The 21,646-nt window shown below is 61.0% G+C and overlaps 3 protein-coding genes across 19 annotated transcripts in view; 2 read left to right on the top strand and 1 right to left on the bottom strand.

The window, feature by feature from the left end:
- The window catches only part of CD81 (CD81 molecule), a 344,561-nt gene that overhangs the window by 125,938 nt on the left and 196,977 nt on the right, over positions 1-21,646 (top strand). The gene's annotated exons all lie outside the window — the stretch shown is intronic.
- On the bottom strand, positions 2,098-3,177 carry PRR33 (proline rich 33). The gene has a single exon (XM_049780917.1). The coding sequence runs from the start codon at positions 3,175-3,177 to the stop codon at positions 2,098-2,100; it is 1,080 nt and encodes a 359-aa protein (XP_049636874.1).
- Positions 8,643-17,516, top strand: TNNT3 (troponin T3, fast skeletal type). Of its 14 annotated transcripts, none has more exons than XM_049781271.1 (14): positions 8,643-8,659; positions 8,740-8,756; positions 9,758-9,772; positions 9,876-9,890; positions 10,485-10,499; positions 11,750-11,768; positions 13,717-13,762; positions 14,682-14,798; positions 14,873-14,950; positions 15,050-15,163; positions 15,706-15,815; positions 15,892-15,982; positions 16,643-16,683; positions 17,462-17,516. In XM_049781271.1, the coding sequence occupies exons 1-14, from the start codon at positions 8,643-8,645 to the stop codon at positions 17,514-17,516; spliced, it is 750 nt and encodes a 249-aa protein (XP_049637228.1). The 14 variants fall into 14 exon arrangements, with proteins under 14 accessions (XP_049637228.1, XP_049637230.1, XP_049637225.1 ...); XM_049781273.1 differs by lacking the exon at positions 16,643-16,683 and adding an exon at positions 16,248-16,288; XM_049781268.1 differs by lacking the exon at positions 9,876-9,890 and adding an exon at positions 9,151-9,168 and having other exon boundaries at positions 9,755-9,772.

Below are 21,646 nucleotides of genomic sequence, written 5' to 3'. Positions count from 1 at the left end.
GGGTGGGCAATGGGCCTGGCTTAAGGGTGTTGCCATCCGCAGCTCCTCCACAGAACCGAGTCACTGAACCGAGCCGTGGAGAGAAGGTCAGTCCCACACACTGAGGGGAGACTGGCGAGGGATGAGGAATGAAGGATGAAGCTGGGTGGGGGCGTGACATCCCTCCCACTCTGCACTCTTTAGTCACAGTGTGAAAAAGGCCCATCCGGCCCTGCCTGTCTCCAAGATCGATGGACGTCTGGAACAGTACACGCAGGCTGTGGAGGTTAGCAAGGCCCTGGCCACCTCTCCCTCTGCCCTCACACGCCACTGCCACTCACCACACACCTGCCAAGGAGCATACTTCACAGAACACCCACCACAGAACACACTCCATGGATCAACACCCACCACACTTCACACACCAACACCTGCCACTCAACAACTCAATGGAACAACACCCACCACCCAACACACCTCACAGACCAACACCCATCAAACCAACACACTCACCACCCAACAACTAAACAGAACAATATCCACCACCCAACACACCCCACAGACCAACACCCATCAAACCAACACACTCACCACCCAACAACTAAACAGAACAACATCCACCACCCAACACACCCCACAGACCAACACCCATCAAACCAACACTCACCACCCAACAAGTCAAAGGAACAACGCCCAATACACCTCACAGACCAACACCCATCAAGTCAACACCCACACTCCAACACCCATACCCAACAAGTCAACGAAACAACACCCACCACCCAACATACCTCATAAGTCAACACCCATCAAACCAACCCTCACCACACTCCACACACCAACACCTGCCACCCAACAACTCAACGGAACAACACAACACACTCCAATAGACCAACGCCCATCAAACCAACATACCCAACACATTCCATAGAACAGCACTTGCCACACCCAACACACACTTCACAGACCAACTCTTTCTCTCAACAGACTCCATGAACAGTACTGCCAAGCAATACTCCTGACTCCCAGCAATGCTCTCCCGACACCCATTCCACTAACAACACCCTCCATCCAATCAACATCCTCTGTACCCTCTACCCCAACACTCCTCTGTGAACCCTACCTGAGTCCCATTCTCCTCCCACCCACACTCCTCTATCTGCCGGCCCCCCACTTACGATGCACACTTCTGCCTGCTCTTTGCTGTCTTTGGGCACCCGGGGGTCACCCCCATCCATCTGCTTTCTCCCAGCACCGTGGGAATGAACACCCTGAGGGGAGGGCCAGCTTTTGTGGGAGAAGGGGCCTGGGGCATGGGAGGATGGCAAAGGCCTCGCAGGAGCCTTTTGAGGATCCTGATGACTGCAGCCCTCCTGGGTCCCCTACCCCATTGCAGTCTGCTGGCCGGACCCCCAGACTCACCCGCCAGACATCCATCGAGCTGCCCAGTGAGGCTGTGGCCAGCACCAAGAACCGCTGGGAGACAGGCCAAGTGCAGACACCCACAGAGTCCAGGACTCCCGCCTGTAAGGTGAGCCCCGGCGGGGCACCGAAAAGACGCGCAGGGCTCACCAGACTGGCCTATGCGAGTGTCTATGGGTCTGAGCCCAGGCGTGGTCTCCCCAGATGTCCTGTATTATTTCCAGGACATTGTGGCCGGAGACATGAGTCTGAAGCAACTTTGGGAGGTCAACAGCAGTCCAGCGGGGACCCGGCCGGCTGGGAAGGTACAAGGCTGGACCTGGGGTGGCACACCAGGACCTCCAGCCCTGGGGCTATGGCTCACTCTGTCCCTCACCCCGTCAGGTCACCCCATCTGGGAAGAGGTACAAGTTCGTGGCCACAGGCCATGGCAAGTACGAGAAGGTTCTGGTGGACCAGGACTCAGGGTCACTTACCTCGCTGTAGGTGAGTATGTACTGAGTGAGGCCTGCACTGAGGGGGTCTGGGCTCTGCCCCCCACTTCCTGCCTGACTCTCCAGCAGCCACTGTGTAGAGCACGCAGCCCAGGGAGCCAGGCGGGGTGTGTCAGCCCTGATCTGTCCCCTTTGGGCAGAGACAACAAGACAATCCGTGCCGAGTACACGTTTTTATTGGAGGGCTCCCCGCCCGCCTCACTCACTGCAGCCCCCAGCCCGTGGCTGCACGGTTGAAATTCCTGGGCTGGGGGCTTCTCTCCAACACGGGGTGCCATGGGGCAGGAGCGGGGGGCCGGGCCGCTGCTTCCCGCAGCTTCCGGGCATTGAACCTCGGCCGGCATAGGAAGGGCAGCCGGGCCCCGGCGGGAGAGCAGGGCCTGTCCCTGGCCTCAGCCACAAGGACACGGTGCATCACGGCATCCCACAACCTGGAGGCCCGGGACGCGGGGGGCCGGGGCGCTGGGCCGGGTTCCAGGGGGGCTGGGGCCGGGTTCGAGGCAGGGGTTGTCTCCATGGGCTCCTCCATCAGCTGCCTCCGGAGGCGCGTCCAGCCCCCCAGGCGGCGTTTGGGCTCAGGCTGGGGGTCAGGCGGGGGGCTGGGGGCCGAGGCCTCTGGGCTGGCTCCAGGCACCGGCTCAGCCTCTTCGGTGGCCAGCCCAGCTGTGAGCGGCTCCTGTGGGCTCTTGGCCTCGGGGTTCCCTGAGGCTGGCCTGGGAGGTGAGGGGCCCGGAGAGCGGTAGGTGGGTGCGATGGGGACCACCACCCGGGTGCCGGCCGTTCTGCTCACCAGGGCATGGAAGCCAGCGGGTGACCTAGGGACGGTGGGTGCTTCAGGCCGAGCGTGGGCAGCTTGGGCCGCCGTGGGCAGTGGGCGAATATGGGCCACCGGGACCAGCGGAGGGGCCCCAGGGGGCTCCGGCACTGTGCCTGGAACTGCGATGGAAGTCGATGGAGCCTCATGGACACCCCCGGCTCTGGCCCATGCAGGCGGAGTGCCCGGCTGGTGGAGGAGCCGCAGGGGCGATGCCACCCGGTGGGTGACGGGTGTGTGTGGCCGCTGCAGGCCCGGGGACTCCTGGTCACGGCTGGCCTCGCTCACGGGGGACAGGCAGGCGCGGAAGGAGCCGGGTGGGCCAGGCTGCGCCAGTCCCGTGGCCTTCCTCCGGGCCGCCTGGCGCAGAAGTTTCTGGAGACGTAGATTGTCCTTGCCCGGCTTGGGTAGCACTGGTGGGGGCCGCCCAGGCACCTGAGTGGGCAGGGCAGCGGCAGCGATGAGCATGATGGAGGCACCTGGGAGCAGGGCAAGGGGGTCAGGCCTGCAAGGGATGGCCACACCAGCTCTCCCAGACCAGACATCCTTGGGTGCCCGCTTCCACCCTGGGGTCCCTCCCCGGCGCCCTTATCCCTCTGCTGGCCACAGAGGTCCTGCGGGGACCCCCCAGTTGTCCTGCCCCCCCACCAGCGCCAGGAAGCGCCACCGTGTGCGGGCGCCTGGGCGCCGCCAGCCCGACCACAGGCGTGTCCCGGGCAGCCGGGCCCGGCTCCGCCATCCAGGCCGGAGCGATTTCCGCTGAGCTCCGCTGAATGGGATCTTCCCGCAGACCTCCCGGCCGGGGTTCCCCGCCAAGCCGCCCGCCCACTAGAGTTCTGGGCGCCACGTGCTGGGAGGACGTTGACAAATGGCGTCTGGACCAGCCGGAGGGAGACTGCGGGCCGGGAGGAGGGAGGCCGGGCCCTGCCAGGCCCAGGGGTCCTCTCGGGAGGCCAGGAAAGGGGGGTGCTGGCTGCCTGGACGTGGGCTGGCAGAGGCCGGATTTCTGGGCACCCCAGGACCCTCATTCTAACTCAGGGGGCTGCTAGAGAAGAGGGGTACAGGCCCGGGATCCCCGAGGCAGGGTCCTTGGAGGTGGGGAAGGCTTGGGGAAGGAGCAACCAACCCCCCACTGAAGTTTTCACATCTATGTTTCAGCTCCTGAGCGGCAGTCAAAGACTCTCCAGGCCCCATCTCCTTCTCCAGGGGTCCCCCCACTGACCCAAAAAAAGGTCCTGAGAATGGTGTCTCCCCAAATCCTAATGTTCCCGCTTTGCTCCTGAATACTCCCAACTATCCCCTCTTGTCCTCTGACCCCAAGCGCTGCCTTGAGTAGCAGAAACAGGAAAGGGGGGTCTCCTGGTAAACTGCCTAGGTCCCCCACTACTCCCTGAGGTGCAGCCTCACCAGGATGATTTCCCACAGCACCAGCTGGTGGACACCCTGCTCAAGAGCTGGGCCTGGCTCCTCCATCTTGCTGTCACCCCATTTATGTTCAATAAATAGCTTAAGCCTGACACTCGCCTCTCTGGATATCCTGATTCAGGCAGGGAATAGTCATGGTTGGAAGGGGTGCCCCTTGGGGACACAACTCCAGCCTCGGTTTCTCTGGCCCCAGTCCAGGCACGAACAGGAGAGGTGCGGCATTTCCAGACCAGACGTTGCTGCTGGGCAAATGTGCTGGGGACTCTGGGCACTGAAGGCCTGAAAAGTCACTGGGGGTGGTGTGTCCTCAAGGAGCCTTCCTGATGCCAGGATCTGGGGACACAGTGAGGATGGTTGAGTGGAAGAGTGATGGGTGAGGGGGGTGATGGATGGATGAATGGGTGGATGGATGGTTGGATTAATGGATGGATGGGTGGATGGGTGGGTGGGTAGGTGGATGGGTGGATGAGTAGAGATGGATGGATGGGTGGGTGGATAGGAGGGTGGATGGATGAATGAATGGTGGGATGGATGGATGGTAGATGAATGGTTAGATGGTTGATGACTGGGTGGATAAGTGGATGTATGATGGTTGGATGGGTGAATGGATGGATGGGGGCATGGACAGGTGGATGAATGGGTGGATGGATGGATGGTAGATGAATGATTACAGTTTGAAGAGTGGGCAGATAAGTGGATATTTGGATGGGTGGATGGATGATGGTTGGATGGGTGAATGGATGGATGGATGAGTGCATTGATGGGTGGATGAATGGGTGGATGAATGGATGGTAGATGAATGGTTAGATGGTTTGATGAGTGGGTGAATAAGTGGATGGTTGGATGAGTGGATGGATGATGGTTAGATGGGTGAATGGATGGGAGCATGGATAGGTGGATGGATGGGTGGATGGTAGATGAATGGTTAGATGGTTTGAAGAGTGGGCAGATAAGTGGATGGGTGGATGGATGATGGTTGGAATGGATGGATGGATGAGTGCATGGATGGGTGGTAGATGAATGGTTAGATGGTTTGATGGGTGGGTGGATAAGTGGATGGTTGGATGGGTGAATGAATGGATGGATGGGTGCATGGATGGGTGGATGAATAGGTGGATGGATGGATGGATGGTTGGATAGGTGAATGCATGGTGATAGATGGAAGGGAAGGTAGGTGGTTTGGTGGACAGATGGGTGGGTGGATGAGTGGGAGGATAGATGAGTGAGTGTCTGGCTAAATGATAGATAAGGGGAAGGAGAGGTGGTGGTTGGTGCCCGTTGGAGGATGCCTATAGCTTATTGGACATGGAGAGGATGGTAAGCAGCAGAGACTGTGACTATGGTGGACAGGACTGGGAGGTAAATGGACACCTGTGGGCACTGTGGATGTGTCCCAGCTCTGGTTCCCCCTTTCCCTGGGGTACAACCTCCTCAACTGGACATCCTGGAGCCCTAACATTGCCTGTGAAGCCCTTGGTCCCTGCAGGCTCCAGAGCCCAGCTCAGCTTCCAGGTGCTTCCAGGACAGAGGTGGAACCAGGTGTCTCTGGCATGGAGGCCACAGTGTCCTTTAGCTGCTTGGCTGGGCAGTCCTAATCAAGTACCAGCCTGGAGACCCCAAGTCTGCCAGGTGAGATGTCCCTGAAGCTCCTAGACTAATTTCAGAATTACAATGTGGGGGCTGGGGTACACAATGCCAGGAGAACTTCCTGGCTTCCTTCTGCCTTGCACCAAATGTCAGGCAGAGCTCGGCTACCTTCACGCAGCCAGATTGTGCCACAGAGGCTGGTGCCCAGGCCAAGGCAGACTCAGCACTTCTATATGGAGCCTGGCAGTGCCCACTGGCAGTACCCGTCCCAGTGCCAGGCCAGCTAAGGGGGACACGGGGCTTCTTGGGTCACCCGGGGGAGTGTCCCTGTGGCCCCCAAGGTAACCTGGGGCCCCACACACAGCTGGGACCTCGTAGGATGTTCATCCTGGTGGGCCCCCACTTCTCTCCTGCCTCCCCCAAGCAGGACCACCTCCATGTGGCCCATCTTGTCCTCGGTCCTCAGCCCGTGGACCCTAGACCCTCTGTCCTCCCCGAGCAGCCCCGCCAGCCCGGCAACGGTGGGCTCACCTGTCCCGGGGAATCAGCTCCTGCTGTCCTGAGCCCTGCAGCCTGGCGGGCTGACTGGCACCCAAGATAAAACCGCCCGTGCCCTGACCTCAGCCCTGGCGCAGCTTGGCCACTCAGGGCAGCTGGCAGTGGCCAGGCCGGGAGCGGACAACACTGGCCTCTGCTGGCCGGGCAGGGCCACTGCAGCTGCCCCCAGGGGCCAGGCTGGGCACCAAGACAGAGCCTGGCATGGGACTGCCCACACCCAAGGACCCCCGGGCAGACACCAGTCTTGGTCACCACTGCCAGGACTGAAGCTCGTCCTGGGGGATGAGAGCAGGATCTGTGGGAGCCATCCTGCCCCCTCCGAGAACCCAGAGCCCATCAGAGCTTGGAAGTCTGACCTGGGGGCGCCCCTCTGGGTTCCTGGGGGTCTGGGGAGGGGCAGGGACCCTGCTTGGGCCTGGCAGAAACAGTTACACTCATCCCTGCAGCGATTCTATTGCCAGGTCTGAGCCAGGCAGAAAGCGTCTCTCAGACCCCTCCCAGATGGCCCCATCATGTTCTTGGGTGTCCCCATTCCTGATTCAGGGTATTTTAGTGGCCCAGCTGGGCTGGCCCTGACCCATCTGTGTCCCCTCTGTGGCCTTGCCTTTGGTGCATCTGTGGGTCACTGTTGTCCCCATTTGGGTCTCAGTTTCCCTGGAAAGAACCATGGCCTGGGTGAAGACCCTGTTTCTGGGTCCATCCCTCACTTATGGTGGCCCCATACCCCACAGTCTCTGTCACCCCCACCCATCTGTGGAGAATGAATTTGCCACAGCTGGGGGTAAAAATAAACCCTGACACAGGGTGGGGGGTGCCGTGCTGTCCGCACCCCCCAGCTCTGCATTCCTATACTTGGTCAAGGGGCCCTGGGCACCGCCCTGCCTGCCACACGCACCCCCCACTGGCCAATAGGCAGCGACCGCGGGTGTGGTTATAACTGGGGCGCGGGCAGGGGGCCCCCGACCCGAGCTGTCCTGTCTTCAGGGAGTCCCAGCCGCATCTTCTAACCCTCAGGTGGGTTCCGGGCTCAGCCCTCGATGCTCTCAGCACCCCTGAACAAGGGGACATAAGGGGGAGGTGGGTCCTACCAGGATCAGACCTGGGTGGGGGTGTGGTGGGAGGTCTGGGGGAAGATAGAACAGGGGAGTCCGTAGGCCGGGTCACCAAGGCTGCCCATCCTGAGGACACCCTGTTTCTTCCCTCCTTGGTTTCGGAGTCTCCCAGCTTTCACCCCATTCCACTGCCAAGGGTTGGGAGCAAAATGGGGACCAGGTCTTTGTGGAGATCAGTGTGACGAGGAGGGCCATACCCCGCCCTGACCCCTGGAGCAAGCCCTGGGGAGTGGGGTGAGGAGTACTGTGGCTATTGTCCAGGGATGCTGCTGCCCCCCATCTACAACTCTGTCCCAGGAAGCTGACCTATCAAGGTCTAGCCCCCTCCCCAGACAGTGTCCACTGGGCCAACTGTCATCCAGGCCCTGAGACTGTCCCCCCAACAGGACATGAGGGTCAGAGAAAGTGCCGTCCAGCCAAGGAGGTGGGAGGGAGGATACCCTCCTCCCTACCCCCCTACCCCCCACCCCCTCCACCCCGCAATCTGCAGCCGTCTTGGGTTTCGGAGCAGAGGAGTCTTGGCTAAATTTGGTGCCTATTTCGGGAACCTCAGCTGCCACCGGTCCTTAAAAATAACCCTGGGTAGGGGGTGGGGCACACACGCCCCTTGGGGCTGACAGGTGTGACAGGCGGGGTTGGGGGGGCTCTCACTGGACCCCTGTGGCAGAGTTGGCCTCAGAAGGCGGGAGGGCGGGGTATGGTCAGGAACGGGCCACTTGCTCACTCGCTTGCTCAGGTCCGGCTCAACTGAGAAGCCCTTTTTAAAAACCCGTGAGCCCGAGGGCCCTTCGCCTGAACCCCTGAATGATCATGGCAGCAAAGGAGAGGCACTGGCTGGCCTCAGTTTACCCCAAGCTGGGGCCACGTGCTGGGTCAGCCGTCGGGCTCCCACAAGTTGCAGTGACGTGGGAGAGGGCAATGCCATCAGGAGGAGGCAGGCTCACAGGCTCCTCCGGGGGTCCGGGGACTGGCCAGAGCCCACATGGGGGTCTTGGCTGATACGTAGTGTTCAGGCCACGGGTGTCAGAGCAGAAGAGGCCTCAGTGGGGACCCCTGAGCACAGCTGACGGAATCAGCCCCAGGGAAACAGACACAGAAATTTAGGTGGGGTTCACTCCGGCCCTCACAGAGGGTCCTGTCCTAGCGGGGCCGGGCAGGGCAGCCCCAAACCCCCCCACTCCAGGCCCTGTATCCAAGCCACCCTGAGTGGGGCTCTTCCCTCTCCTGTCTCCACAGAACCCAGCCGCCACCATGTCTGACGAAGAAGTGTGAGTACAGTGGGATGGGGTGGGGGTGACCCTGGCCTGGTGACCTCACTGCTGAATGACCTCTCCCCCGCCCCCCACAGGGAACAGGTGGAGGAGGGTAAGTGTCCGTTTCTGGTCACCCTTCACCTCTGCCGGGAGCCACTCCTGGGCGGAGCCTGAGCCAGCTCCTCCCCTGCCACTCCTGGGTGGAGCCTGAGCCCGCTCCGCCTCCTGCCACTCCTGGGCAGGGCCTGAGTTAGCTCGTCTCCCAGCCCGGAAACTGGAGGTGACCCCTTCAAAATTGGGCCCCACCACCTGCACCCCATCTTCCTTGGAGAACACTTGCCTGACAGGTGGGCTGCAGGGGTGCCGAGCCCATCCCTGCAGCCCACCCAGACCCTGCCAGTCCCCCAGTTCTGGTGGGAACTCAAGGGCCCTGGGGCACACTGGCCCTGCCCCTACCCTACACCGTGTCTCCCCTGGGTGACTGATGGTCCCTCTTTCCATTACAGAGCAGTACGAGGAGGAAGGTAACACTGAGGACCCCACGGCCTGGTCCTTTGTCCTGACTCGGACTCAATCAGGGGGTGTCCTACACCCCCGTCCTGTCTCCTCTCCCTCTTTACACACCTTTTCCCTCCCCTTCCCCTAGCCCTCCTCTTGAGCACAGTCAGGCTTGGGTGGGAAGTCGCCCCCTTAGCAGGGCTGGGGAGGTCCTTCCCTCCAACCCTGTCTGTCCCTCTTCTATCTGTCTGCAACTCCTCTCTACATTCCCCTTTCCTGTGCCAGAACCTTGGGGTATCACCTTGGATGTCACACACCCGTTTGCCTGAAGCCTGGGATGGTGTTGGGCGGTGGTGGCTATAGGCCAGCATGTAAAGTGTGGGGTCCCTGCCTGCCCCCCACTCCCACAGCAGCTTGAGGCCTTTCTAACACTGGCTGGAAATCTTTGGGGAACACGGTCCCCGGAACTGAGCAAACTCTCTTCCTGCTGAGGATGGGCCTTCCCTATGAGTAGTGGACTCTGGGCTGGGGGGGGGGGGGACACGTGGGTCTGAGTACCTTCCCTAAATACCGCCTTTTCTCCCTGTACCCCTTCCCTCTCGCTCCCTGAAGAAGAGGCCCAGGAGGAAGGTAAGAAACCAACAGCCCCTGTGGGCAACCCCTAAGGCCGTGCCGGCCCCCCGGAACTAACCCTGTGCTCTCTCCCACCCACCCCCACCGTGTCTACAAGCAGAAGTCCAGCGGGAAGGTATGGAGGGGTGACTTCTGGGACCCATGAGGGCGCCAGGCCTGGCTGCAGTTGGGGCTGGGGGACTTGGGCACCAGCCAGCCACGGGCCCACATGGGGCCGTACTGACCACTGACCCACCCTTGACCAGGTGCCCGAGAGCCAGAGAGCGGGAGGGCAGCCCCCCTGATCCCCTCACTCAGCCGACCCGGCAGGTCATGGGGAGACTCAGCCCCAGCTGGTGATGCCCCATGTCCTGGGCCCCCTGCTGGGGGTGCCTGGGCCATGTGGGGGTCACCTTGGTACCCTCCTGCCGTGGTCATGTGGGGCACAGCCCAGAGGTGCTGAGTGGGGCAGCCCACACCCCCAGGGGCCCATAGGGGTGCCTGATGCTCTCTGCCCCTCTGCCCCTGATCCACTAACTTCCCTCCATTTTCTTTTAACCTCTGACCTTTGGCATCTTGTTAACCTCTGACTGTTGGCCTCTTGTTACTAACCTTCTGACCCTGAAGTGCCTGAACCAGGGAGGGGCTGGTACTTTTGGGGCACCCACACCCCTCACACTGCCTCCTCCTCTCTCCTCTCCCCTTCTCTCCCCATGTGCGGATCCTGCAGAGGAAGTCCAGGAAGGTATGACCCCCCAATCCTGGTTTCTGGCCCCCACAATCCTAGCTTATGGCCTAGCTTATAGCCAGAATCCTGGCTTCTGGCCCCCCACAATCCTGGCTTACGGCCCCCATGATCCTAGCTTCAGGCCCTCCCCAGTCCTGGCTTTGGGCTGAGCAAGTGTCAGGGGCGTCAGAACTGAGGGTGTGGGTTCCTCCCTGGTCTGCAGCAGGAAGGGTCTCAGGACTGACATTCCTGCAGGGGGCGCAGGAGAGCTAAGAGGTAGAGGGGCAGGCAGGGAGCGCAGGGGGCCTGGGACTTGGGCGGATGCTGGGGCTCACAGGCTTTGGGGGCAAAGCTATCCTGCTGTGGGGTCCCTCCCTCTGCAGGATGCCTGGGAAGTTTGGGGGGGTCTCCTGGCCCCTGAACCTCTACCCTGTCCTGTCCCCCAATACCTGGGCCAGGAACACTACAAACCCCCACATTCTTCCAGGCACCCCAAACAACCAGGGAGGCCCAGAACAGGCCCCAGTATATAACAGCCAAGGGGTACAGGACTGTCTGTCTCCAAGGGTGGGGCCAGAGCAATACCTCTGGGCCTCATGACCTAGCCCAGAGGGGACCCCTATTCTATGGTGGGAGTAAGACCAAGTGCTAGGCCCCAGGAACCTGCTGGTGGGGATTCTTGAGGGCATCCCCTGTTTCCTGCAGCAGGGGTCCCCTGTAGTGGGGGTCCTGTCCTCCTGGCCCCCAGTCCCCCAACCCTTTCCTGACCACCCCAGAGGCCTCCCTGAGGAATTGGGTCCTGCCCAGCCTCGCACCCCCCACCCACCCCCCTGGCCTGCAGTTGGCGGCTTCTCTCTCGCATGCGCTTAGGCCTCGAAGACCTCGAGGAGGAGGAGAGGGAGGACGGGGAAGGTAAGGCTGCGGGCTCTGCGCACTGCGGCTGCTGTCTGTCCGTCTGTCCTCTGGCCGGCTCTGAGGGCCTCGCGCTTTGCAGCAGCTCTGCAGCCGCCGCCCAGCCTCTGCCCGGCACAGGGGGCATGGGGGGGTCACCCCAGTGCACCCCGCCTGCCTCCCCTCTTCACCCCTTCCCTGTCTCTGAGTCCCACACAGATACACCCAGATACCCAGATACCAGATTAGGGGCTCCGAGTCCTGTTTCCTGGGGTGGAGGTTTCGGTGGGGGTCACAGGTTGGGCCGGGGCTGCAGGTCTGGCCCTCCAGTCTCACCCTGTCTCCCCTCTTCTCCCTTCCTGGTGCTGTGTGGACAGAGGAGAAGCCAAGACCCAAGTGAGTTGTGTGTGTGAGTGTGTGTGTTTGGGGCTTCTGGGGACCACCAGATAGTTTTATTGGGGGCCCCAATAGTGTTCTGGGCATCCTGAGGGAGACAGTAAACAAAGGGTCGAGGGTGGGTGCAAGGAAGAATGAGAGTGCTTCTTGTGCCTCCTGTGCTGAGGTGGAAGGGTCTGGGAGCCCCACGGAGGAATGTAGGGAGGGCCTGGACTGGTACGGCCTGGTGGTGCTTCATTCCAGGGCCGGACAGACTGGACTTGGGGGACAGTGCTGTGCAGGAGGGGATGAATGTTTCTCAGGGGCCCCTCGTGGCCTGGCTCTCCAGGGCTGGGGTCCCCTCTGGGCTCTGTGGCCCGAGGGGCAGGGTCTCCAGCCTGGTGAAAAAGTGCCCCGAGATCCTCAGCCCTGATTCATCCTGCCCTCACTGGCGAGTGGGTATAAATGGGGCATATACAGGCCCCCCCCCATCCCACTGCACCCCCGGGCCTGCCCGGGCCCACGTCCCTCCCTCCTTTGCCGCCACCCTCGAGTTTTTCAGCAATTTTCAACAGAGCCGCCGGATCCCCAGAAATTTTTCTAGTTTTAAACAAATGTTTGTGCTTTCATTATGAAAATAAAACACCTCATGAAAGAAAATTTGGAAACTACGTCAAGTCAAAGGCCCAACAGAGCTCATCTCTGCTGCTCGGGCCCAGAGCCGTGAAAGGGCCGTTTCTTCCTGCCCCCTTTGCCATGTGGGGGCTCGGAAAATCCGGGCGTTACTGAGCCATCCCTCAGATCACCTCATCCAGCTGCCCCGCGGGGCGCCCTGACAAGCCGGCTCTGTCCGGGCCGCGGCTGCTTAAATATTTTGAATGGCTTCATAATATTCCACCGTCCGCGCCGCCAAGGGCCTTCCCGCCATCCGCCCGCGCCCAACAGACTCTCATTCTGCAGCTCTGGCTATTGTAAACAAGCCTGGGCGGGGAGCCCCTGCACCCCGTTATTGCCTTGGGCCGCGTGCCCGGAACGGGCCGGCCTGGGTCAGACGCGGAGCTCTGGCACTGCCAAGCGACAGCAAAAGGTGCCCCTGCCTGCGCCCGGCCCGTGGGTGGGTTTTCCCTTCGCATTCCAGCCGGCCCGGCCCGGGCCTCTGTCTCGTGAAGAGTTTGTGCAGCTTCCCTGGACGGAAATGAGTTTCAGCCCCTTCACCCGATTCTGAAAACATTGAAATAAAAGGGGTTTTGCCCTTGCACCCCTCTAACGGTCCGGGACTTTGCTTCTTAACTGTGCCACTGGCCGGCCAGAGGAGTCTCAGTTTTCGAAAATGTTTTTCTAGTTCTAGTCTGGGAGGTTTTTTCTTTTCCTTTTTTTTTTTTAAACCCCCCCTTTCAGTTTTTGCTTTTCTTTTTTTCCTTTCCCTTCCACATACATAAGTTTTTCATTTGCCTGGAATCATCTGGCATCTTCCCCTTCATGGGACTTCTGGGAGCTCCTGAGCCGAAACCCTTCCCCGCCCTGCGTTCTGATGGATACTCCGCTTCCCTTTCTTCCAGGGCTTGTTGTGAAAAATGGTTCTTGTTGTTTTAACTTCTCTGCTCCATCTGGAATGTGGGGGGGTGGGTGGGGAGGAGGGCCAGGATCGTGGGGCCCAGCCCTGGGACGGGGGCCTAGGGGCCTCCCTTCTTCCTCTGTGCTCTCTGCACGGCTGCCCTCCCCTCCTTCCTTTGGGCTCTCAGAAAGGAAGATTCCAGGGGGGGTGGGGGCCGAGAAACAAAGCGGGGGGCAGGGCTGAACTGCCTGGAGAACCCAACCAAGGTGACTTTCCCTATGTCCCCGCATTGGCACCGCAGAGGGGCGCACAGAGGGGCAGAGGGTCCTCCGAGGGGGACAAAGACCCCGGCAGGGCTCAGCCAGGCCCCTTGGGCAGAGCCCACTGTTCCCTCACAGACACTCTCTCTTTCAGACTCACTGCTCCCAAGATCCCGGAAGGGGAGAAAGTCGACTTCGATGTACGTTTTTGGGGGCCCCATGAACACAGGCTCCATGCCCAGCCTCAGCCCCCAGGCCCTGTACGAAGCCTCCAAGGTTGCCTGGTCCTAGCAGCTCTGCCTGACTTGGTTCCTGGAGCACTGCTCCTTCCCTCAGCCTCTGAGCTTGTTGCACCCACTCACATCCTCCTCCCTGTCCATCACTGTCAGTCAGACACCCATCCATCTGCTGATCCATCAACCCACCCACCCACTCATCTGCTTAAGTGTCTGTCCGTCCATCTGTCCATATATCTATTTACTCATCTGTCTGTCCACCCATGTGTCTACGTGTCCATTCACCCATCTTTCTATTCATCCATCCATATATCAGCCCATCTTACTATCTACCCATCCATCTTGCCTCACACTCAGCCACCTACTCATTCATCCACCCACCCACTCACCCATCTACCCTTCTATCTATCCACTTAAGCATCCATTTCCCTACCCACAACTTACTTATCCATTGACCCACCCACCCACCCACCCACCCATCCATCCATCCATCCGTTCACCCATCCATTCGTTTATCTACCCACACATCCATCAACTCACCAGTCCATTCCCCACTTACATATCCATCCATCCCACCACTCATGTATGCATCTATCCTACATCTACCCATCCATTCTCACCCATATATCTACCTATACATACACACACATACAACCTCCATCTATCCATCCACTCACCCACCCGTCCATCCATCCATCCGTCCACCCACCCATAGCCAGGCCAAGTCAGAACCAGTGCACATGGGGGTCTAGAGAGCTCATGTGAGGTCTCACGCATACACAAGGAAGTTCCTGGGGGCTGTGGACGCCATGCCGACCAGGAGAGCTGGGGCTCGGGCCAACCCGGGGCAGGCCAGGCAGGGCTGATGAGTGTGTCCCCACAGGACATCCAAAAGAAACGGCAGAACAAGGACCTGATGGAGCTCCAAGCGCTCATCGACAGCCACTTCGAGGCGCGCAAGAAGGAGGAAGAGGAGCTCATCGCCCTCAAGGACCGGATCGTGAGTTCGGGGCCGGTCACCGTGGGGCAGGCAGGTGGGGTGGCCGGGCCACTCAGCCGCCCCTCTGGCCGCAGGAGAAGCGCCGAGCCGAGCGTGCCGAGCAGCAGCGCATTCGGGCCGAGAAGGAGCGGGAGCGGCAGAACCGGCTGGCGGTGAGTCGAGCAGGCCCCGGGGCCCAGCAGGGCAGCCAGAGCACTCCAGGGCCCGGCCAGCACTGAGACCTGTGCCCTGGCTGGCCGGGGTCCCTGCAGGAGGAGAAAGCCAGGCGAGAGGAGGAGGACGCCAAGCGCAGGGCTGAGGATGACATGAAGAAGAAGAAGGCCCTGTCCTCCATGGGCGCCAACTACAGCAGCTACCTGGCCAAGGTGAGGGCCCGCAGGCCACGCCCTCAAGCCACGCCCAGGGTCTCCCAGGCCACTCCCCTTTGGGGGTCAAACCTATCCAGACACTTTAATGACCTACCAGCCACGCCCCTCAAGACACTGCCCTGCCCTACCAGATCATGCCCACTCCAGGCCCAACCTATCAGGACAACACCTGCCCTGCCAGGCCACGCCCTTTCCATGCCACGCCCCTCCAGGCACCACTCTCTGGGCCCCATAATGCTAGACACCGCCCCTTCCAGGCACCTCCCACTCCAGGCCATGCCCAACAAGGCACCGCCCCCAGGCATCTACCGGTCACCCACCTTCCAGGCCAAACCTATCAAGACATCTTCTTGCCCTGCCAGGCCACACCCATTCCAGGCCATGCCCAACGGGCACCCAACCAGGCTCCGCCCATTTATGTCCTGCCCTGCCCCATTCTGCCACACCATGCCCCATCCCACCAGGCCACGCCCCATCCCACTAGCCCCCCCCCCCCCCCCCCCCCGGTCCCAAACATGTCCCTATGCCCCCCACCCCAGGCTGACCAGAAGAGGGGCAAAAAGCAGACAGCCCGGGAGATGAAGAAGAAGATCCTGGCCGAGAGGCGGAAGCCACTCAACATCGACCACCTGAGTGATGACAAGCTAAGGTGAGGGGCAGCTGCTGCTGTGGGATTCGACACCCCCGGGCTTGCCCGGCCAACCCTACGCCTTGGTGCCACTCAGGGATAAGGCCAAGGAGCTGTGGGACACGCTGTACCAGCTGGAGTTGGACAAGTACGAGTTCGGGGAGAAGCTGAAGAGGCAGAAATACGACGTGAGTGAAGCCCCCCCCAGGCCTGGACCCCCCCCCCCACTAGCTCTGGGGGCACAAAGATGCCTTCCCCTTCCCATCTTGTTGCAACATCGTAAATGACGGCATCCGGGCCAGGTTGCTGGGGGTCCCGGGTGTACCCCGGCCCTGAGCAGCGCCTCCCGTCCGGCGATACCGTGGACACGGGACATAGACCTCTGTCCTTGCACCCCTGACCCACTACCCGCAGCCTGAAGGGCCCCAGCCCCCCACGTCTTGGTCTTTCCAGATCATGAATGTCCGGGCCAGGGTGGAGATGTTAGCCAAGTTGTGAGTAGCAAGCTGGGCCGCGCCGAGCAGGCCCGTGTGTGTGTGCGGTGCTCGGGCGCTGGCATGTGAGCCCACAGTCATGCCCGGTGCTGTCCCAGGTGCCTTGCAGCCTGGGCAGTGCCCGAGGCCGGTAGGGCAGGACCCGTGGGCGCCAGGGCCTTGGCCGAGCAGCCTGAGCCCGGTCCACCGCCCTGCCACTGCCAGGTAAGTGGCAGCTAGGAGCCGCTAAGTCACAGGCCGGGGCTCCAGACAGGCCCCCCCACGTGGTCAGAGGTGAGCCCCTTTGCCCCCCGAGGGCCAGGTCACAGGAAGGGAGACCCCGGGCGCTGGGTGAACCCTCCATGTCGTTTGCAGATCACCAACCTCAGAAGTCGCATTGACCAGGCCCAGAAACAGTGAGTAGGGTCGGCCACGGCGTCGCCGACACTAACACATTTAATCCACCGGCCTGCAGTTACCCCTGAGCCTGTGGGCAAAGGGTGGGTCCCCGTCACTAAGCTTCTAGCCCCTCAATCACGGACCCTACAATGCAGCACCCAGCAAGTCAGCACAGCCCTGCAAAGCCCTCTCAGGGACAGTCCAGGGACCATGGGGTCCCGGCCTGGTCCAGGGCAGGCACCCGGAGATCCTTCCCTGGGCTGTGTGTGGGCAGGCACTGCCCTGGGTCCTGCAAGGCTGCAGTTAGGTCACCAGAACCAGCCTGGGTCCCTGAAGAGGGGTGGCCCTGCCCTGTGCACCAACCATCCCAAGACTGAGCTGCTCTTGGTCTGGGGTGGACGGGGCTGGGACAGGGCTGAGGCAGCAGTGACGGGGACCAGGGCGTGAGCATGGTCAGTAGGAGGCAGGAGAGTGTCCTCTGTCTGCTTGCTGACATGTCTCTGTTCTAACGTCACTAATCCCACCGCACGGAGCCACGCCTGTCGGTGCAGGTGAGCTAGTAGCAGAGGGCTGGCAGGGCAGGTGAGTCAGGAGGTTCAGGGGAACTGGAGCAGGTGAGCCGAGAAGCACAGGTGAGTTGCTGCTGCTTGCTCTGGAGCTTGGGATGTGAATCAGGAGTGGGCGGGCGGGGGCCGTGGCCCCACAATCAGCAGCCAGAGAGGTGCAGTTGTGGACAGAGGCACAGTGGGGGGGTCAAACACTCACCTGCCCTCCCCACTTGCTTCCCATTTGCAGCAGCAAGAAGGCCGGAGCCACAGCCAAGGGCAAAGTCGGTGGGCGCTGGAAGTGAGGGACCCTCAGTGGCCCCTAAGGTGGAGAGCCTGGCTATGCCTCGAGCCACCCCTCGTCTCTGTCTTTGCCACCCCTATCCTCTGGGGTCCGTGAATAAAGCTGTTAGACCCCCTTCCACCAAGTGTGCCAACTCATTCGTGTGGGCTGTCTCCCCAAAAAGGGCCAGGGGTACTGGGTTCCAAGCACTGCCGAGAAGCTGGGTGCTGCTGCTTGTGGATCAGAGCCGTGGACAGCTGTGCCTGGAGCCCTGCTCACAGGCTCCAAATAGTCGACCTCGTCCCACAGTATCTGTCTCCCCAAGTCTGCAAAGGTGCCCTAGTGGGGACCTGGTAACTAGCCCCTGAAATCTGGGGCTCAGACCCCTCGCTGAGAACCCAGGTGACCCTGTTGGGCACCAATACACCAAATCTGTGCAGTCCTACACCACACCCCCATTGTATCTGCGCTGGGTGTCAGCCCCTAACAGCGCCCCCAAGTGTCCATCCTACAACACATGGCTTCCCCAGATCCTTGAGCACAATTCCAGTGTCCTGGAGGGGGTCACTGGGATCTTCGCCCACGAGGTGGGGAAGGCCAGAAGTCTGGGTGCAGGGACCCCCTTGCTATAGCGGAGCTTTGCCAACCTGGCAAATGGCACAGGTGAAGCCGGGCTCAGGACCGTGAGGGCCCCCTCCATAGTAAGCCCCATAGCCAAGGCGAGGCCAGAGGGAACGCGGGATGGGGGTGCATTTAGGGGAAAACCGGGAACGGGGGTCCCCGGAGGCACTCGGCAAGGGAAAGAGGCCCCAGGGTCTCCTCGGAAAGGGGGCGGGCCCTGCATGAGTCCGTTCCACATCCAATTCCAGAGATTAGGAAAGGAACAAAAAGTAACCCCAAGAAAAAGAGAGGCATGGAAGTAATAAGAGCAAGCGAAGAAGATAATACCACTTAAAACAGGCTTAATAGAGAACAGCAACCTAGCCATAAATTCCTTCAGCGAAGGATAATAAAATAATCCAGCGTCTGGGCAGAAGGGGGGTGCGCGCACATCAATCAGGGCGGATGAAAGGGGGTCGCGGTGACAGACACGGCAGATGGAGGCGCGCCGGAGATCCATAAAGATCCTTTATTGGGAACCGCGATGAAAGGGGCCGTTCCCCCGGGGAGCGCGCTCAGGGGCTCGTGGGCACACCTGCGGGGAGCCCAGGTGAGGCGGGAGACACCGCTGTGCCCCCCGCCGCCCCCCAAGAGAGGTGGGATGGAGGCTGCTGAGCCCCACTTGAAGAGAGCGCACCCAGAGGAGCCTGACAGCCACCGCGCACACGTGGCCCCTAGGGTGGGGTCCCCTCCAACTGGCATCCTGGGGAACCCTAGAAGACCTGCGTGCCAGTGGTGGGCCCCGAGTGCAGGATGTACACACACACACACACACACACACACACACACACACACGTGTGCCCCTGTGTGGTGCCATTTGCACCACACACAGGTCAGAGGCCAGCAGGGGTGTGTGCTGGAGAGGGTATCCTGTTTACAGCACACTCGCAGCAGCTCTAAAACTGGGGGCCAAACAAGACCCCAGGAAGCTGGTTCCCGGGTCCTGGGGTGCCCGAGGGAGCCAACCAAGCAAGCCCCCCTCCCCAGTGTTGGGTGAGCGCTGAGCACTCAGCTGCCCACAATCCCCGGGTGAGGGTGGCTGGTGGCTGGCCCTGAAGCTTGGCTGCAGATGCGCTCAGAGGGGAAAGACCCAGCGCCCAGGGGGAACTGATGGGTGGCAGATGTGAGTGACGGCGCCCGGGGTGCAGAGCCAGTGCCACCGCGGGCGGTCTCAAGGCTCTAGGACCGGGCTTTCCTCCCCACCCCAAAAAGAACCCCAACTCCTGCTGACTGGAGCTGGAAGGAGCGAAACCTTGGCATCCAGAGCCAGTCTCTGGGCGTCTCAGAGCCAGCCAGAGCTGCGAGGGGCTCAGGACAAGGTCCTCCAAGCTGGTTGGGGGGCTCGGGGGGGCCTGAGCTGGCTTGGCAATTAGGACCCCCATGTGAGCAACCCAGGACCCCTACTTGCGCAGGCCAGGGAAGATGACCAGAGCGCCCCACACCCAGAGGAAGGAAGAAGGGGGCCCAGTGGAGCTGGAAAGCGGAGGACAGGCTGGAGGGAGCCCCCCTCCTCCTCCCTAGCCGATGGGCCCCCCGGGGGGCAGGAAAGGGCCGACAGGAGCCGCCCAGCGCCCTCGCCCGCCTGGAGAGACCCCCTTGCGCAAGCAGGAAGCGGGGCCCCTTGCTCTTGTGCGCAAACATCTCCATCCCGGAGACGAGGTGGCCCCCAGCACGGGCAAGGGGGTGGGGGCGTCCTTCCCACTTTTCCTGCCTGCCGGGGCGTGTTGGCGAGTTCAGGGTGAGGTCCAGGAGTGGGGTGTCGGAGATCAGAGGTCAGGCCCTCTTGAGAACACAGCCCCGGCGCGGAGGAAAAGACCTCAGCGCTGTAAATACGCTTTTCCTCTGCCGGCCGGTGCCCTCAACCAGGATGCCTGGTTTTCCCATCGCCCCTTCTGGACAATGCCAGGGGAAATGACCGGCAGAAGTGGTGGAGAGTGGGGAGAGGGGCTGCGCATTCCAGGGGGCCCCCGGAGAGCGCAGGGAGCGCAGGGCCGCAGGAAGGCCGCCAGATACAAAGACATTTTTCACGGCAATATTTGGGCTCCTTTTCAGGCAACGAGCAGGGAGAAGATAAAGTGGATGTTGAAAAAAAAATAGGAACAGGATTCGAACAAAGAGAGACGCGGCCCTGCACGTAGAGAGGGGCCTGGAGAGGGGCTGCAGGAAACAGAACAATTCCCCGAGAGGGGCCCCGAGAAATGGGAAAAAACTGGGCTGCGTCCTGCCTGCCTTCCCTTCCCTTCCCCGGCCGGATGACGGACAAACACGAGGCCCCCCCACCCCCAAACCCAGGCTCGCTTGGCCGGGGCTTCAACCCACATTCGGAGAGGATTTATTTGCGGGGGAGGGGTGGTCCCGGGTGGGGAGGTCGTTGGCAAGATGAATCCCCAATTCATGGAGGATGAAAAATAGCAGGGCGGAGGGGGCGTCTGAAATTGGGAGCAGATTTCCCAGGCGCCGCTGGGCTGAGGCCCCCCCAGGCCCGCGGCCGCCCGCCCGCCCCTTCCCGCTCCCTCCTGGAAGCCGAGGCCCCTTTCCAGGAGAGCTGAGGCCCGCAGAGGTCTCGCGCGGGTCACGGCTCCCCAAGACTGAGCTTGTGGGGGACCCCCGCGAGCAGGGGTGCTAGGCCTGTTCCAGAGTTCTGGGGGAGGGTCGGACTGTGCTTAGGGGGCTGCGAGCACGCAACCTGGTGCCAAAGGGCGTTTGGGGGGCTCAGCACAAATGGGAAGGGTGGGGGCATGGAAAGTCGGGGTGAAGGCTGTGAAGGTTCCACTGTGGGGTACCCTGAGGGAAGCATGGGGCTCAAAGGGTCCTGGGGGAGTAAACACTGGGCCACACACACACACACACACACACACACACACACACACACACACACACGAGGCTGGTAGTTGTGTTCACTCCTGGGGTGCAGCGTGTGTAGTATATATTGTTGTGTCCATGTGTGTTGTATCTATGTTGTATGTGTGTCTCTGTGCTAGCATGTAGGTTTATATGCGTGCTAGTATGTGTTCTGCTGTGTGTATGTGTTGGTATGTGTGTGCTGGGCGTGTGAGTGCATGCTCGTTTGCTGGTGTCTGTACATGCGTGTGCTTGCATATGCATATAGAGGGAGCCCCTGTAGCATACCCGCACTTCTCCCAAGCCATCTGGGCCACAGGCTCCAGACAGGTCCTGGGACATTGAGTCGTCCATGTGGAAGTGTATCTACAGGGACAGTGGATTCCCCTGAAACCATAAGGGAGATAAGACACACGAGCCTTGGCTGGGAGGAGTGGGAGTGGTTGGCCTAGCCATGGACAGATCATGAGGAGCAGGACGTACCATGGGAAGATTGAATGGACATGTTGAGGAGGTCAGGAATGATGGTAGGGAGGCTGAATGGACATATTCGGGAGGTCTGGCCTGTGTTTCTCAAGGGCTCTGTGGAAGTATTGGAAAGTTCTGGACTGAGTTTCTGAGAAGGTGAAAGATATTGACTGGAGACCTGGC

Source organism: Suncus etruscus, chromosome 9 (assembly GCF_024139225.1).
Source record: "Suncus etruscus isolate mSunEtr1 chromosome 9, mSunEtr1.pri.cur, whole genome shotgun sequence".
NCBI classification, from domain to species: domain Eukaryota; kingdom Metazoa; phylum Chordata; class Mammalia; order Eulipotyphla; family Soricidae; genus Suncus; species Suncus etruscus.
Note: the sequence above shows the minus strand (reverse complement) of the source record. Positions and strands in the feature narration are given on the sequence as shown.